The sequence below is a fragment of the Chroicocephalus ridibundus genome, chromosome 4, assembly GCF_963924245.1.
Source record: "Chroicocephalus ridibundus chromosome 4, bChrRid1.1, whole genome shotgun sequence".
Taxonomy (NCBI): Eukaryota; Metazoa; Chordata; class Aves; order Charadriiformes; family Laridae; genus Chroicocephalus; species Chroicocephalus ridibundus.
In genome coordinates, this window is record NC_086287.1 from 47,586,562 (window position 1) to 47,603,117 (window position 16,556).

At 34.7% G+C, this 16,556-nt stretch overlaps 1 protein-coding gene across 4 annotated transcripts in view; it reads left to right on the forward strand.

Annotated features, from left to right (window-relative positions):
- Window positions 1-16,556, forward strand: part of FUT8 (fucosyltransferase 8) — a 130,214-nt gene that overhangs the window by 48,364 nt on the left and 65,294 nt on the right. For 2 of the 4 annotated variants that reach the window (XR_010070701.1, XM_063332099.1), the window contains exons 3-4: window positions 316-409; window positions 10,435-10,862. Coding sequence is in view for 1 of the 4 variants with exons in the window: in XM_063332099.1 (XP_063188169.1) it covers window positions 10,660-10,862 (203 nt within the window). In the remaining 3 variants the exon portion in view is untranslated. Of the gene's footprint in view, window positions 1-315; window positions 410-1,834; window positions 1,991-10,434; window positions 10,863-16,556 lie in introns of those variants that run through there. The other 2 variants (XR_010070702.1, XR_010070703.1) reach the window with 2 other exon arrangements.

Here is a 16,556-nt window from a genome sequence, read left to right on the forward strand (position 1 = left end):
CTTGTACAAGTTAGTCACTACATCAATACATACCCTAAAATATTCTTTGATTCAATTATTTGATTGCTAGATCACATTGTGTCTAATCTAAGTATAATGAAAGATGTTAGCTAAAAATATTTTCGTTATGTGATTGATCTTTGTGGAAATCCATAATTAGTTAAATAAGAAGTAGAAAATGCAATATTTTAAGGTGAAGAATTAGCTTCTTTCTCTATGTTATGATACAAGGGCAAATCAAAAGGAAGATGTTCTTACAGAATGTGAAACACACTTGTTTGTGGAAACTAAAGGGATCTTTTTTCTTTTAAACAGTTATTAATTTCACTTGCTGCTGGACTAGTGGAATTATTTGTTAACCTCCAAGCCCATGATGCAGTTGTGTTTATTTCCTGCTGTCATGGAGAGGGTAAGCTGTTCTTCAGATATGTTTTTTAAGTTATGATATTTACTGCTATTTATGTGAAAGATAATATACTGTCCTGGTTTGAGCAACACAGGACTAATTTCTAATGCTTGGGAAAACCGCACTTTTAGAAGACTCTAGTGTCTGAATTCATGGAAATATTTACTTTATAGTTAGTTAGGCTACGTGAGATTCAAGTTCTCAGTGTTTTCAAGCCTTGCGAGGTACAGGGATGAGGAGCAGCGAGACCTCGGCACTTGTCTTAAGCTGGCCACGGGGATTATTTCATACCATGAAATTCACATTCAATATAAATTAGGAAGTTTGCTGCGTAGTTCTCTCTATCCCTTGATGGCGGCAGTCCAGAGAACTTCTTGCCTGGTGCCAGACCCCTGAGCCCTTCCCTTCCTTCTGAAGCTGTAGCACTCGCAGTGTCCGACATTTGCTGTCCACTGCTGGGAGAGCACAGCTTCCTGTTGATATAACTGGCCGAGTATAATTCTTGTATATTTAATATTGGTATCAGTATCAATACTAGTTCTTTAGTATTATTGTTAATTATTTAGTCTTATCCTATTAAACCTAGTTATATTTCATGTTTCCTTGCTTTGCGCAATTCCCCTTCCTGGGTGGGGAGGGGTCATCAGGTGACAGAATAATTGTCTAAATGACAATAAATTGTTATGGGTTTCTCAAACCGTAACATATACATTATACATTTACATGTTGTGCACTTTAGAAATGATTATTTTTTTTTCATACGAAGAGCTGTAAAAAGTGCTGATTAAATTAAATTCCTGTGGAGTTCTGTTATTTCATGGAATCACAGAATAGCTGACATTGGAAAGTATCTCTGGAGATCTCCTAGTCCAACTCTGCTGCTTAAAGTAGGGTCAAATGGAGCAGGTTGCTCAGATCTGCGTCCATTCTCCAAGGATGGAGGCTTCACTAACCTGCCCAGCCTGTTCCAGTGTTTGACCACCCTCACACTAAAAAGTATATTGTTAGGCTTAAACAGAATCTTGTGTTTCAGTTTGTACAAATAAAATGGAATGGAATGGAAAGGAATGGAATGAAATGGAATAGAATATTTCAGTTGGAAGGGATCTACGATGATCATCTAGTCTAACTGCCTGACCAATTCAGGGCTGACCAAAAGTTAAAGCATGGTATTAAGGGCATTGTCCAAATGCCTCTTCAACACTGACAGGCTCGGGGCATCGACCACTTTTCTAGGAAGCCTGTTCCAGTGTTTGACCACCTTTTCAGTAAAGAAATGCTTCCTAACGTCCAGTCTGTACCTCCCCTGACACAGCCTTTAACCATTCCCATGTATCCTATTACTGAATACAGGGAGAAGAGCTCAGCACCTCCCTCTCCATTTCTTCTCCTCCGGGAGCTGTAGAAATCAGTAAGGTCACCCCTCAACCTCCTTTTCTCCAAACTAGACAAGCCCAAAGTCCACAGCCTCACAGGACATTCCTTCCAGTCCTTTCACCAGCTTTGTTGCCCCTCTCTGGATGCATTCGAGGACCTTCACATCCTTCTTAAACTGTGGGGCCCAGAACTGCACAAGTTCTCAAGGTGAGGCCACACCAATGCTGGATACAGTAGGATAATCTACTGGTAATTTACCTTCTTTGTAAGCTATGTAAGTCTGAAAAGTCATCAAGCTCTAACATTCAGTAGCAGAATCTCTCTAACCAAATTTCAGGAAGGATAAAACACATTGCATCTTTCTCCTAAGCTTGTTCTTGTTGGTTATGATTTTGTTTTCTAACCAAATGAAATGAGTGGGCCTGTAGCTTTCACATGGTTAAGGAAGTCTCTCAGTACCATCTCTTCCTGTCAAGGAGTTTTCTGTGGTGAAGATCCACAATTACAATATTTGAATGCTTCAGTATTGAATAAATCTCTGCTTGCAATGATATTGAAAAACATGGTGAATTCCATTAGGAAAATGCTTAATTTGAGAATAATCTGCTGATTATGTCAGATGAGCAGATCATATTTATTTATGTAAAATTATAAGGAAGTATATGAAGAGAAGGTCACCCAAATTGCTCAGAGCAAGCCATACAGATATAAAATTAGGCTTTTACAGAAACAGTAGTAAAGATGAAGGTGTGGCTGTAGGAATAAATAGTAAGCAAGTCTCGTTATTATGTTTCCTTATGTCCTGTGACAGATGTGAACAGAAGTTAAGAAGAAAAGAGAAGTAAATTACACAATAATAAAGTATACATATGGAATACTACAAAATTTATGTCCTTGTTCCAGAGAAAGCAGGGGATGGATAGTGTTTATGGATAGAAAAATAAAATCATATAACTGAAACAGTGAATTTGAATGGAAAACTAAAGGAATTTTAATTTTGGATACTTTTAGAATACAAACATGAAAACGTGTTCTGTGGATGGGTTTCTGTTCTCTGAAAGAAGAAAATAAGATATATTATTTATATTAATAAAGGTAATTGAAAAGTTATAGGTGAATGAAATGCTTTCTAAATTGTTTCCAGTCAATATTCTAAAAAGTTTGGAACTAAATTGGATAAAGTCTCTTTAAAGTTAAAAGGACTAAAAATAAGAATTTCTATATATAAGATGGGAGCTTATCAATTTGAAGACATATAGATGCAAAAAGATTTGCAGGTATTAGGTCCTTGCAAAATGGGTGCTGACTGCCAGAGTAATGTGTCCATGAAAAAGACAAATCCAGTCCTAGGATATATCACAGAAAGCCGGTCCAAGAGAGAAAAGCAAGTATTTGTTTCATACAGTACACTGGGACCATCTTGTTGTGTCCTATATACAATTCTGATTCCCGATGTTCTGAAGAGACTTAACTGGAATGGGAGCTGGTGCAGGATGTGGAGAATTTGTAAGCTTCTTGCACTGAAGTGCTTGTAAACTAGTGCATCATACTCGGAATAGCGTATAAGTCTGACAAGCGATATGGCTGCTTTCTGTAGATACAGCACTGTGTACAGAATAGGGCAGTAACTGAGCTCTCTAAACCGAGTTTATACTACTGTGAGAAAACAAAAGTATAAATTAACAAAATATAAACTTAGTTTGGAAATTAAAGAAGGCTTTTAAGCATTGGAAGAACGAGTTTTTAAACAGCCTTCCAATAATGGGGAAAGGAAATCCATTTTTTTTAGGTGTAACATGAAAAGGTTTCTATGACATGGTCACCTGAAGTATTAGGGCGTAGGATTTGACTGAAGAAATCTTATCTATATGACCGAGTTCAGATTATGAAGACAGTATTTCATTAATCAAATAATATATAAGCCTTTGTAAAGGATGCATTGCAGACCCCATGAATAGTATTTGCAACATTTGCATACTTGTATCAAGCACTGCAGAGTCATTTAAGTGTTGTTTTTGTCATATTATCCTTAGTTTTATTTTAATATCCTAAAAGAATAATTTCTTTAGGCTCTAATCCTTTGTCAAAGGCTGTGCTACTGCATCATTGTAACATAGGAACTAGAATCAGAAAGTCGGTTGGTTTTGGGGTTTTTTAAAATTTTATTTTTATTAGAGCAGAGCAGGTTAACATTACTTAGAGTAGCATGCTTTCCTAAGATAATTTTTGTTAGTGAAATCTTAAAAATACTAACTTATTTAAATTTACTTTACTTTTAAGAGAAACTAACAATGTGAAGATTCAATCTAAGTTGCATGTACAGTGTAACAGGCTTTTTAAGTGTTTCACATTTAGTGATAAGTCATTGTGATAACCCGTAACAGTGGAGTGAATTTCATGTTTCATACTGTGAAAAAAGAATTGTAGATAATGTAGATGCCATTAAATATAATGCTGCGTATATTAGCTATAGTGATGAGTTTTGCTTCGTGAGCATTTTTTTTAATTTTCAACATACATAGGTACACTTTTTAGAGTGAATCTGGGTCAGTAGGTGGTTGAGCCAAAAGTAGACTTGCTTAGCTTGCTCTGAACTGGATCTAAAATAACTTGAAACTGTAAATTGCCAAGAAAAAGCATAATGCTATTCTGGGGCCATAACTCTGCATGACAAGCAAAAATACACGAGGAGAAAATCTCCACTCCATTGATGAATTTGTTATTGAAAGCATGTTGGAAATAGCAAGTTAACAAGGACCTTAAATTTAAGTCATGGAAGGTGTCCTTTCATTTGAAATTATGGTATTGGGCTATTCAAGTTTCTAATCTGTAAGTACGTACCTTTTAAAGCTTTAAAATAACCAGAAGGCATTACGGGGGCAAGATGAGCAAAGATAGCATATGTTTATTTTTTCATTGATTAATCTTTTTTGCTGTAGCAAAATAACTTTGACATGGATGCACATTATTTCTCCTGATGATATTGGAGCTACACTTCCGTCTTTTTTTTAATTATAATTTTAATTAGGTTGGTGTTCTCTTTACTGTTTCCTTTAGTCATTTTGTATGTGCTACATTGCATTGCATTGAAGCAGTGGTTTTTAACTGAACCTTCCCTGTTAATTTAACAACAAAACATTTTTATATGCTTACAATCAATTGTAGCTTCATGTGTAGTATGCACAATTTGGTTTCCTGATTAAGGCATTGAAGCAGACCCTTATTTTTATGTAAATATTCTGCCTTCTCTTTAATGGAGTCTAAATGAATTTGTGACACTAACCACATTTTCTGCGCTATGCATTTAGCAGTAAATAAATTTTAATTTTACTTCCTTTCTCACAATACTATTTTCCATTCAACTGATGCATTAAGGATTGTATATTCCTAATTATTTATAATAGCAAGTACTTAGCAGAACTTTTTTTCTTCACTAAATAATACTGCATATTTTGTATTGATGTTTTATAATAGAGCTACAGGATTAAATTAAACCTGAGAAATAGCTTACTGTAGGTGATACTTTACTTTCAACTTAGCATTTGCTTTTAATGTTACTTTGTTCTTATTCAACAAAACTTTTTCCTGATAGTGGTTTGATTTCCTTAGTACCTGAAACAGGAGTTTGAAATAACAAATTGTTTTATAAGGAGTGACAGAAAACTCCTACATTTAATACAAAAAGCTTCAATGATAGTTGCCACCAGTATCTTATTTGTTTCTCATTATTTTGAGAAGATTTCATAGCTGTTTGTAGCCTTTTCATCTTCAGTCTCCTATGGAATCAGGAGACCCTTTGCATTCATACGTGGAAGATTTTCCACTGTTTACGTTAAGTCCACACTGCTTTATTTCACAACAGTTAAAAGCTGTGTCTTTCGAGCCTACATTCAAGAATCACTGAAGGTTACCACTTTGTGGTATCTCCATTCTTCTTTTGCCACTATACTGTTGTATGCTGCTGCCTCTACTGACCTTCGACTTTCAGTCCATGCCTAGCACCTGTGTCAGTGCTGTGACTGGGATTTCTGTGGATGGTAGCTGGGTTCTGATGAATGGGAGGTGATTTCCCTCTTAACTGCATGTAGTGAAATTTAAAAAGAAAATTAGCTTGAAAGATTGCTATAGAGATAATTCCAAGAGCTGTTGGGGAGAATAGAGGAGTCCATTCTTTTTCACTCCGAACATCCAGGGTAAGCCCTTTCAAAGAGACAGAAGAGATATCTTATTGTATTGTATTGGAAGGTGATGTTAAAAGAAAGTAGTCAACCATTCTTGGTGTCCCCTAGAAGGGAGACAAGAACTAATCTAAAATTGTAGGGAAGAAAATGCAAATTAGCCAATTGTCAATAGACTATGTTTTGATGTGCTTACCCACTGGAAAATGCAAGGGACTCTTTACTGGTAAATCCAATCAAATGTGAGGCAAGAAATCACAGTAAATCTCAGGGGATAACTAGTAAATTAAAATAAATGTCTTCCTCTGGTAAAAAAAATGTAACATAGTATTCTTAGATAAAGGATCTTCACTGTATAATAGCATAATTTAATAATAACACTAATCATTATTATTTAGATATTTTCCCATTTCCTGCTTAATAAAATATATTTATTGGTACTGCTCTCCCATACCTCTTAAGTTTGGTGGGCTCTTATTTTGATATTCAGTATCAGATGGTGTTAATGACCATGTATGTTATGATTCATCTCAGGTTTGAATTACTGGATTTGTGGGCTGCTGATGATTTTTTCTCTAACTTCAGGCTCATACTTTCCATCTTGGTAGTCCTGAGCTTAGTTTACAGTATGGAAACTCATGAACAGCTATATAAAATTAAATAAGGATAAATATTGACATTACATCTTGGCTTCCTGTCAGGCAGATATCTGTGTTATACGTCTGCATGTGGAGGTCTTTCAGAAACTGTAGAAATAGAACAGTTTTAAAAATGTGGTCATATTTCCTTTTTGTTCCCCTATTTATTTTTATATTTCTGCTAGTCTTTTATTTATTATAATTTAATTTATATAAAGATCTTGTACGGACTTTGAAATACTGAAATACTTCGACATTTTGCATTCCCAGAAGAGTATGAAATAGAAGAAAAAAATATAAAAGGCACATTACAGTGCAAAGCCAATAGCTAAGAGTAGTTAGAACTCATATATAATTAGATACCCCACTTTTTGAGATGCAGGCTGACTGTTTAATGTTAGTTCAGAATGTTCTTCCTGTTTGTTCAGATAGTTTGTAGTTCAGTTGTTCAGATCTTCATTTTATATTTAACTGTACTGTGACCTAACTTATAAAAAGAAAAATGACATCATCAGAGATTCATAAGAATCAAATAAAACATGCTATCTTTTGCATTATTTTCTGAAACATTTAAGAGTATTTTCAGAACTGCTTGTTCTTTAAAATATTAAGTCTATTAATTGTTTTAGACATAATTTTATTTATTTTCAGGAAGTAAAAACAGGTTTACTATTAAAGGAAGTTAACTTTAAAGTGTCGGTACTTTAAAATCATTTGCATAAAGCAATGTGAAGGTGCTACAAGAACAATGTACTTGAAAATAATTACTATACACCATTAATTGCTTGAGATGTACAATGATGTAAATAAAAATGGAATTATTTTCCCCCCATATACACTTGAAATTTTTATAAGCTCTTGAGAGCCAAAAGTACTTGACCAATTTTATCCTCAGAACCACAGACAAGTACTTGATGAAGCTATCATTCCATTTTCTTCCACAGAACGATTGCCTGATATTTCTCCTGTCTGAGTTGCTATTTATCCTGTTAAACCAAATACTCAAGAAGTTACTGTTTTATTAACAATGAGTTCTAAAATTTGTTTTTTTAAAGTAAATGTAGGATAGTTAGCCCTTTTAAAATTTGGTCTTTCTGTGTTTTGTAACACAAACCCTTTAATAACATTTAAAACATTATTTGTTTAACATTTTAAATATTCTTGTAAAAATATTCACACCATATCAAATCAAAGATTTATCTAGCCTCATGTATCTCCAAGACTGGCTTGTAGTGGATGTCTAGGGAAAACTGCATATTCTGGTGATACTACCCTGGTATATTCTCCGATTTCCAACAATGTGTGATTTGGGATTCTGAGAGTATTATGTGGTATCTTTGTGGGTAGCCGTTGATGAATTTTAATCTTCCTTGAAATGGTCTAATGGCCTTTGAATTGTAAACTTTTAACACCTACAGTGTTTGATCAAAATGAATTTAATGCTGGAATTGCACATTTTGAGAAATACCTTATTTGTTTTGAATCTATTCAAACCAGAAAGTTTTACTCATTATCCCCTTGTACTAGAAGTAACAACAAACAACTATACTTTGTTTACTTTCTTATACTGTTAATGATTTTTATAATTTGCCATGTTGATTCCTGAGTTTTCCGTTCTACTACTCTGTTTAGCCACTCATAGCATTGAACAAGGTAGCTTTTCTCTTAAGTAGTACTTTTATGATGTCTGTAGCATCTGTTTGTTCTCATCACAATTCCCAGCATTAAATTTACCCAATCAGGAGAAGAATATTTGAAGTCTCCTATTGTTTTTTCTTTCCTCTGCCTTCACAGACTTTGTGATTTCACTTAGTGTGTTAGAACCACAGTCAACCATTTTCTGGGTGATTGGTAGTGTAGATGTAAGAATACACTTTCCCACTTAAACCTTGAATGTCAGTCCATCGGGGCTTTGTATTAATCATTCCTGCAAGTAACTCGGCTTGCTTCGCTTATAGCAACAATCCTCCGTGGGTTGGGCATGGCCTATTCTATTTCATATAACGTGGGTTCTTTTAACTGGTGTTGTGATCTGTAAAGATGAAAAAAACACCGTCTTCCTGAAGGCAGTCCCACGCTTTTGCCAAGCTAAAGCAAAATCTATATAAAGCTTTCCTAGAGATCTGTAGAAAATGACATGCTCCTAGTGTGGGATTTTGACATTACTTTCAAAGAAAACTGATCTGTTTATAACTCACCTTGTCACAGATACATTAGATGGAAAAGCCTGAGAGGTACTACAGATGTTTTCCATTTCATTAGTAATATCCAATTTTCAAATAGTTTATCTTGTGTACCATCTTACTGGTCTTAAGTGGAATTTTCCTGCCTCTTTCAAAATTATACAAACAAAAAAAAACCCTTCTGCAAGAAAACTAGAGAAATTTTTCAGCATTTTTAATACTACATTAGGATTTTTGTGTCTGGCAGGCAGATTTCTGTGCTGCAGGCAAATCTCCATGACTGGGTGAGTTTGGAAGTTATTGCAGGTTGGGAAATCTTTTCTCTAAACTTGAAATGAATTGGAACAGAATGAAAAAACTAAATGAAATGAAAAAAGAAGTTAAGGTGAAAGAAGGATTAAACAGAGAAGAATAATTTGGGAGAAGGTGGGTATGGATAGCATCTCAGAGAAATATGGTAGATTTACAGATTTCAGAATTGGAAATATAGATTATTTTGTAAATTGAGTATAAACAGTATATATATGCCTTTTACAAAAGGTAGAAATGTTATATTGCAGAGAAGGAGGTGAGAAGTACTTGTTATTTTGGACGTGCTGATCAGTTAAATATCAAAATCTGTTCTGTATAGAATGAGGAGATTCTTGCACTCATTGAATGATGTTTTGCCAAGTAGAAAATGAGTTGAGATGATTTTTTTAAATGGTGCCGTGGTTTTAGATGAGAAAAGGTATTACCTTTAAAGCATTTTTTTGCATTTTTATAGTTTTAATAATAACACTTGTTGAAATGGGTTTGATAGTTTTAAAGCAGAAGAAAAATGTTTCTAAAAATTAGCTTTCTAAAGTCATGCCCGGTTTTCAAATGTGTGAGTATAGCAGTGCCACCTAGGTTCTACTTGAAATCCCCCTCTCTTCTACCTCTTTCAATGTTCAGTGTCCTTACCTGTTTTAGCAAGTACAGTGGAAGGGTAAAGAAGGAAGTTGTGCTGTCTTGCAATTTTAAGCAAGAAATAAAATTTTGGGTTTAATTTTAGATGGGCATTTCAGAGGCCACTATAAATTTAAGAGTAAGGTATACAATGGATTGTTTGTTTAGAAGTTATTGCTTACACTCTTTTCAGTGCTTGCAAGTTGCTTAATTACAGCTGCTGCTAGGCCAATCTACTTGCAAATAGTAGAATGTATCGTAAGAATGGCTATAACTCTTCTGTTACAGGGTGGGAGTCATAATAAAAATGGAGAAGAGAGTTCATAAAAGAGAAAAAAAGAGAAGATGCATTTGTAATTGAATAAAAGCTCGTTGTTGATAGTAAAGGAGACTATTAAGTTTACCACAGAGTGATTTTTGAACCATTTTAATGTGTGAAACAACATGCAAATTGGTAAACATTTCTCATACAAAAAGTAGCATTTCTTCTGGCCATTTCAAACCCAGAATTATTTGCATATTCTTTATGTGTTTCATTATTGAACTAAGCATATTTTTTGTGGAAAGATAAAAGCTTCTTTCTTTTTCTCCTTAACAGAAAGTGCGAACATTTTTTATCTTCATTCCTGAATGTTAGTGACAATACATTTAGCTTAATTGCCATCCGATATATTTTTATGTATCAGAATTATAATTTCAGATTTTTTTTATTCTTTTCGCAGAATATGAGTGAAGAATGATGCTATATTAATGCTTTCTATGTACAGCACCATAAGGATTTTCTCTAAGGAGTTGCAGTAAGATAAACACTGAGAATAATTTTTCTCTGGTACAATGTGGTGAAGAAGAGGAACTTCGAAATTGTCCACTTTTGTACAGGCGAAGGACTTAAAATGTTTGTTATTTTGTGAGCAGAAGCAGTTCTGGAGTGAATTGAACTTCTGAAAATGCGGCCATGGACTGGTTCCTGGCGTTGGATTATGCTCATCCTCTTTGCTTGGGGAACTTTACTCTTTTATATTGGTGGACACCTGGTACGAGACAGTGAGCACCCAGATCACTCTAGTCGCGAGTTATCCAAGATACTTGCTAAACTTGAACGTTTAAAGCAGCAAAATGAAGACTTGAGGCGGATGGCAGAATCTCTCAGGTAGGATCTAAAAGTAATTAAAACTTTTCAGAAAACAGTTGAAATCTGAAATATCAGAAATTAAATTGAAAGCGTTGTTTGTGTGTTTTTTGGTAAAATCATGTTTAACATTTAAAAGTATAGATAAGTGTTTTAATCAGTGCTATAACTAACTGAAAATGTATTAAACAAATAATGTACATTTAGTTTTGGTCTAATATAGTCATTATTTAACAGTTGTTATTTAATGGTGTCCAAGTGCTACTGTCACAATAAAAGAATTCTGTAGGTGATGAACTCCTCAATGCCAACTTCAAACAAATGCAATTACTATGACATTCGAGCCAATTAGAACAGCTAATGACTTTTCTACACTTCTGCATGCAGTAACTGGGAGAGCTCGTTTTAAAAGTGCTGAAAATTTGTACTTGTTGAAGATAAACGTGGACTCCCTGAAGATGAGCTGCAGTAGACTGCTGCATTATATGAATTCTTTTAGCTAAGTTTTTTTTCCTTGCCTTCCTGCTAAACTTGTAGCAGTACTTGTAAAATAGTAGGATCATCTCCCTTTTTATAGTTATTTGTTACATTATAGATGGGTATAATTGCAATTTAAAGTGGGTTTATTTCACCTTTTCAGACAGACAGCTTTTAATGTAGTATCTTCTTTCCCAAGAACTTGCAAGGGAGAGCTTCTTAGGCAGGATGTGTGCCAGAGTCAGATTGGATCTAAGTATGTAGATGTCACCACACACAACCTAAAAGTCCTGATGGATTGTGGGGACAAGTTCAGAGGCTTCATATGTTTTAGGAAGCTAGAGAAGAGCAAAGCTCAATACAAGATTTTACAGAATGGGAGAGTGATGTTTATTTTTTAAATCTCTCCCCGTGATCTGAATTCACTGTCTCTCTCACAACCACATACTCACAAGCATCAGGACATGCGTGTAGCAGTGGTCTTGCAAGGATCACCTGTGTAGAACACGGAGAGCAAGAGGCACTGGCAGTTGAGTCTTCATCATGTCTCTTGGGTGGTTCTTGCTTGGTAATGAGAAACTGATTTTGGACTTGCTCCCTTTAGGAGCAGATGCCATTTTGGATCTTACACCTTGCTATTTTGCTTCATAAAACATGCAAAAGTTAATGAATTGCACAAATCTCTTTGTTTTCCTTACTGGCGTGTTTTATGGTTCTAGTCCTGTTCTTGTATCTTTAAGTCAGTTTGTTTCTCCGCTTGATTTGAATGAATTCACGCATATGGACTCTGTAGCAGTGAAACAAATACCTTTCCTCGTAACCCTGTTCTGATGTTTCTTCTGGTGCATTCTCGCTTTCATGCATCGCCAAGGCTATTTGATCTGGTCAGCTGAGTAGACTTTCCTGCCTTACTCAATTTTCTTTTCACTGCACTCTGTTCCTGGTTTCTGGAATGCACTGTAGGTATGGTTGCATGCTGATGAGGCTTCTTAGCTTAGAAAAACAAATGGCTTAGTTCTGAACGTGTCAGCCGTGAAGAAGTACCTCAGCATTCATGTGGAGCTGCACAGAGGTGGAGAAATTCTGCTGACCCAAGTGCCCTCTGCACTAAGCATAGATAATCTTCACCTTGAGTAATATGGGAATGAATGGCTGAGTGGGCTCTAGTTTTCTCAGATCAATTTATTGATATATGATAACAACTACGTTGGCAAAAGGTTTAACATATTTTTGTTGACAAAATGGTGTAATGTAGAGTATGCTGCTAGGAAGAAACTTAAGCAAGATCCTATATTTGAATAAATACAGTATCTTTAAATTCCTTTAATATTAGAAAATAATAGTCAACCTTAGGGTTTCTTGCCTCAAAGTGGGAAATATTTGGCCTTGAATGTAAAGATTACCAGCCTCCATGCTTTCAGCCCGCTGTGTTTGCCTGGCACTTGAATGAGTGATAAACTGATGTATCACACAGTCATTGAAATATAACCAGTTCAAATTACACAGTGACTAGAAGAGAGTAAATGTTCTTGATTTTACTGATGACAGGGTACTCTTCCTCACAATAAGGAGGCAGTAGATACAGGAGATGCTTAGATACAGACTAAGCTATATTTTAGCAGTGATGATTTTTCTAAACACCTTTCTGTTTCCCTAACCTATTTATATTCAGATAAATACTACATTTTCAGTGGCCAAGTTTTAAATAATAGCTTATATTGCTGATAATTTTCCATGATTTATAGAAATAAAAACATGAGTTTAGTTCTAATCTAAACATGTTAGAATTGAACATTCCAATATTCCTTTTCTATGCTGCAGTTAATTGCTGCAAGTTTCTAGAATTAAATTAGATATCCAAAACTGTCTTAATTGGACTGTGTTCAGCTTCTTTTTTGTGAATATGTTGCTGAAAAATATTTCTGAGACCTTTCTTCAAAGTCGTTGGGTGTAACCACAGGATAATCTGAAACTCTTGACTGAGAAAGCCTAAAATGACTTTAAATGCCAATTTGAACACCAGCACATCTCCAGGTTCAGTAGTCAGTGCTGGCCAGAAATGAGCCAGCTCGGAACTGGAAGATATTCAGGCATAGTGTTTTGTTGGAAGTGGTCTGAGATTGGTGAAGTACTAGACTTTGAAGGAAGTGCCTTTACATTATTTTTATTGAGCAAAACCCATGATCCTGGTTTTATAGAGACTTCACAAATAGGAATGAGAAATATCCTGGTCAACCTGCATCATTAAAGTATTAAATCATAAATGAGATATAAAATTTCAGTATCTCATTTCTTTGTTTGCCAGATAGAACGAGTGATGTTAAAAAATAACTGTTAGCTTTAAAATAGTCCCATTTACAGATTTATAGCAATATGGCTGTTTAAAATGAGGCATTAACCAACGATCCATGGATTCAGAACCTGTGTCCTGGAAGAGATCACCGCTGCTATGAACAGAATTAAAGAAACAAAAAAAGTTCGTGAGTTCAGAAATTGAATTAGAATTAGACAGAAAAGATTAATTTTGCTCCAGTCAGCATCTTAAAGTGAAGACATAATTTGTTTAGGCTTTACTGATCAAAGGCAGAAAGGCTGGAACTATTATTTGAATATGACTTAATTGCTAGAACTTTTGTTTTTGTACTGAAAACTCTTAATTACTGATACTGGCTGTCAAATCCGAGTGATTAAGATGACAGCCTACATCAGTGCATCTTGTAAAGGTAAAACTCTATTGCCAACCTGGATTTTGTTACACTGAGGTAAAAACTTGGTTTTGCTGCCCTTCTCCACTAAGGTTTTATATCTAGAGAACGAGAGGGTTTTTTTATTCCAACAGAAAAGCAGGACACTTTTTGCAGTGAAGATACAGAATATATTATGGCACGCAACAGGATTAAGCTAATGCATGGATTTAAACATATTTCAGTAATAACTTTAGGTTACTTTGGGAGGTATTTAAACAAAACGAAAGTGCCTATCTTGAAAATTGTAACAATAAACAGGCTTTTGATAACTAGTTAAAGTATTTTGAGATAATTAGATAAAACTTTTGGATAGTAAAAACTCCAAGTTAATAGAATTCTATCTTAGTGGGCAAAGAAGCTTTCTGAATGGTAGAAAATTACCATAATATCTGTCTGTGTCATTAATAATAGGTAGTTAGGGCAGGGAGGAAGGGACAGAAAGAGGGTATGGTTATCAGCATTCAGTAGTTTAACAAAAGTACGTTGTTGTAACAATTTCCATTTTGAAGTTAGAGAAAACTGGTATTTAATCTTTAGTTACATTAGGACCTATATAGTAAAATACATTGCAAGACAATGCTTTTCAGTTGCCTAGCGTTTCCCACTGTAATGGGTTCTTGTGACTTCTCTGACTTGCATCTCACCTGATAAAAGTGTCAGTCCTCTGGGATGGTTGAAAATAGGAGCTGGGCTGTGCTTAGTTTCATCCAGCCATCCATGAATGCCAGCATACAATGACAAGAAGTGATCTTTCCGCTCTGAGATTTGAATGCTCTTTTGCTGCCAATTTATGTAGCAGCTTCTCATCCCCAAAGACAACAGCAAAAAAAAAAACAAAACCAAAAACATGCTTTATGAAACACACCTTATGTGTATGCAAGATTAACCATTCAAAAGTTGAGAACTGTCATATTTGTGACAAAGCTGTATCAAATATTGCTCATCCCTTTTTTGCTGCGTGATACTTAAATCATATTTGATCTTGTAATTTTTCGTCTAGCTGTTTCTTTTCACACAGGATGCATGAGGAGTAGAATTAAGGTTTTAGGGCAGTAAGAGGACTGTTTTTTGGGGAGTTTATTTTGTGGGGGTTTTGGTTATTGTTTTTGTTTTGGTGTTTTTGTTTGTTTTTTTCCCCCCAATATTTGTATGTTTGCTTTCATCGTGTTGTCCTGGGTTTTTTAAAAATATTCGCAATTTATTACCCATATTGGTCAAGAATAGGTCATATTTTTGTAAGGATTTTTGGTGAGGTTATTTTGAGATTATTTTTTTTTAATATGAACATTCACAATAGTGCAAGTTGGAACTGTCACATCTTTTTGAAAATTGCCTGAAATAAAATTGTTCCTTTAGGAGGTGAGTACACTTTTGTGGTGCGCTTCTGATGACTTGAAAGGACTTCAAGCACCACTTAGTTTTTACAGTACATTTGAAAAGCCTTAGGTGAGAAGTTACTGTAGTTTGGGTTTTTTTGCCAATATGATGCTTTGTAAAAACCTTACTTGTGGGCTGTAAAGAGGCACAGATCTATATTAGTGATGAAGAAGATAAATGAAATTGAAGGTGTTTTGTATTACCAGTGCTCTAGAAATTATGTGCATGAATACTGTGGTATAATGAGATTTGGAGAGTTACCATAGTCCTTACATGTTTATTAACAATATTGTGTGAGCAAATCTGTGTTGATTTTAGAAGCAGCCTGGATTCCATTAGTGCAAAACGTTAATAAAACTGAGTTTTTTATAGATTGTTATTTTACTATTCTATATCCAATAGAATTAGAAGAGCCTTTTCAAGAACACTTAGTTCAGATGTCATAGGTCTCGCAGCAAAAAGGGAAATCTTTACTTAAATTTTTGTAGTTATATAAGGGAAACTCGATAGGGAGTAATAATGAAATCAAAGTTTTACATAATGTTGTTTCATTGTCTGTAATGTCGTTTTAACTGAAAATTTTACTTACTGGTAGGATTATGATATAACTGCTAAAGGCTGTCACTGTTCCGTCTAGGAGATGTAAGGCTTTTAGGAGGAGGAGAGCTTAAAATTACTACTTTTGTAATGCCTGATTTTCTTAAATGGATACTGGTTGTGTTTGTGCCTTCATCTGTGTCTGAGACTTCCTTTTTTGCAATACATTCACATTTCATAGTGTTCATGTGCTTCTTTGCGTCTTGCTGGGTGATAGTCAAATTTTTATCTCTTATGCATATATCTCTTTTATATATCTTTTTATATTTATCCTCTCCTGGAAGATAAGCCTGGCAATATAGGAATCAGTAATCTCAGATTTCTCTTCAGGGAAATAGAGAATCTTGTTAAATGTATTCATATTGTGTTCATATTACTAATACATCACATTCCATATATATTTATTTCCTACAGTCTATTAAATATTACATTTCGTACAACATACATACAATTCTTTTAATAAATATGATAACCTGTTTCTTATCTGAATGGGATCATGTGTTATAAAGTAGAACAG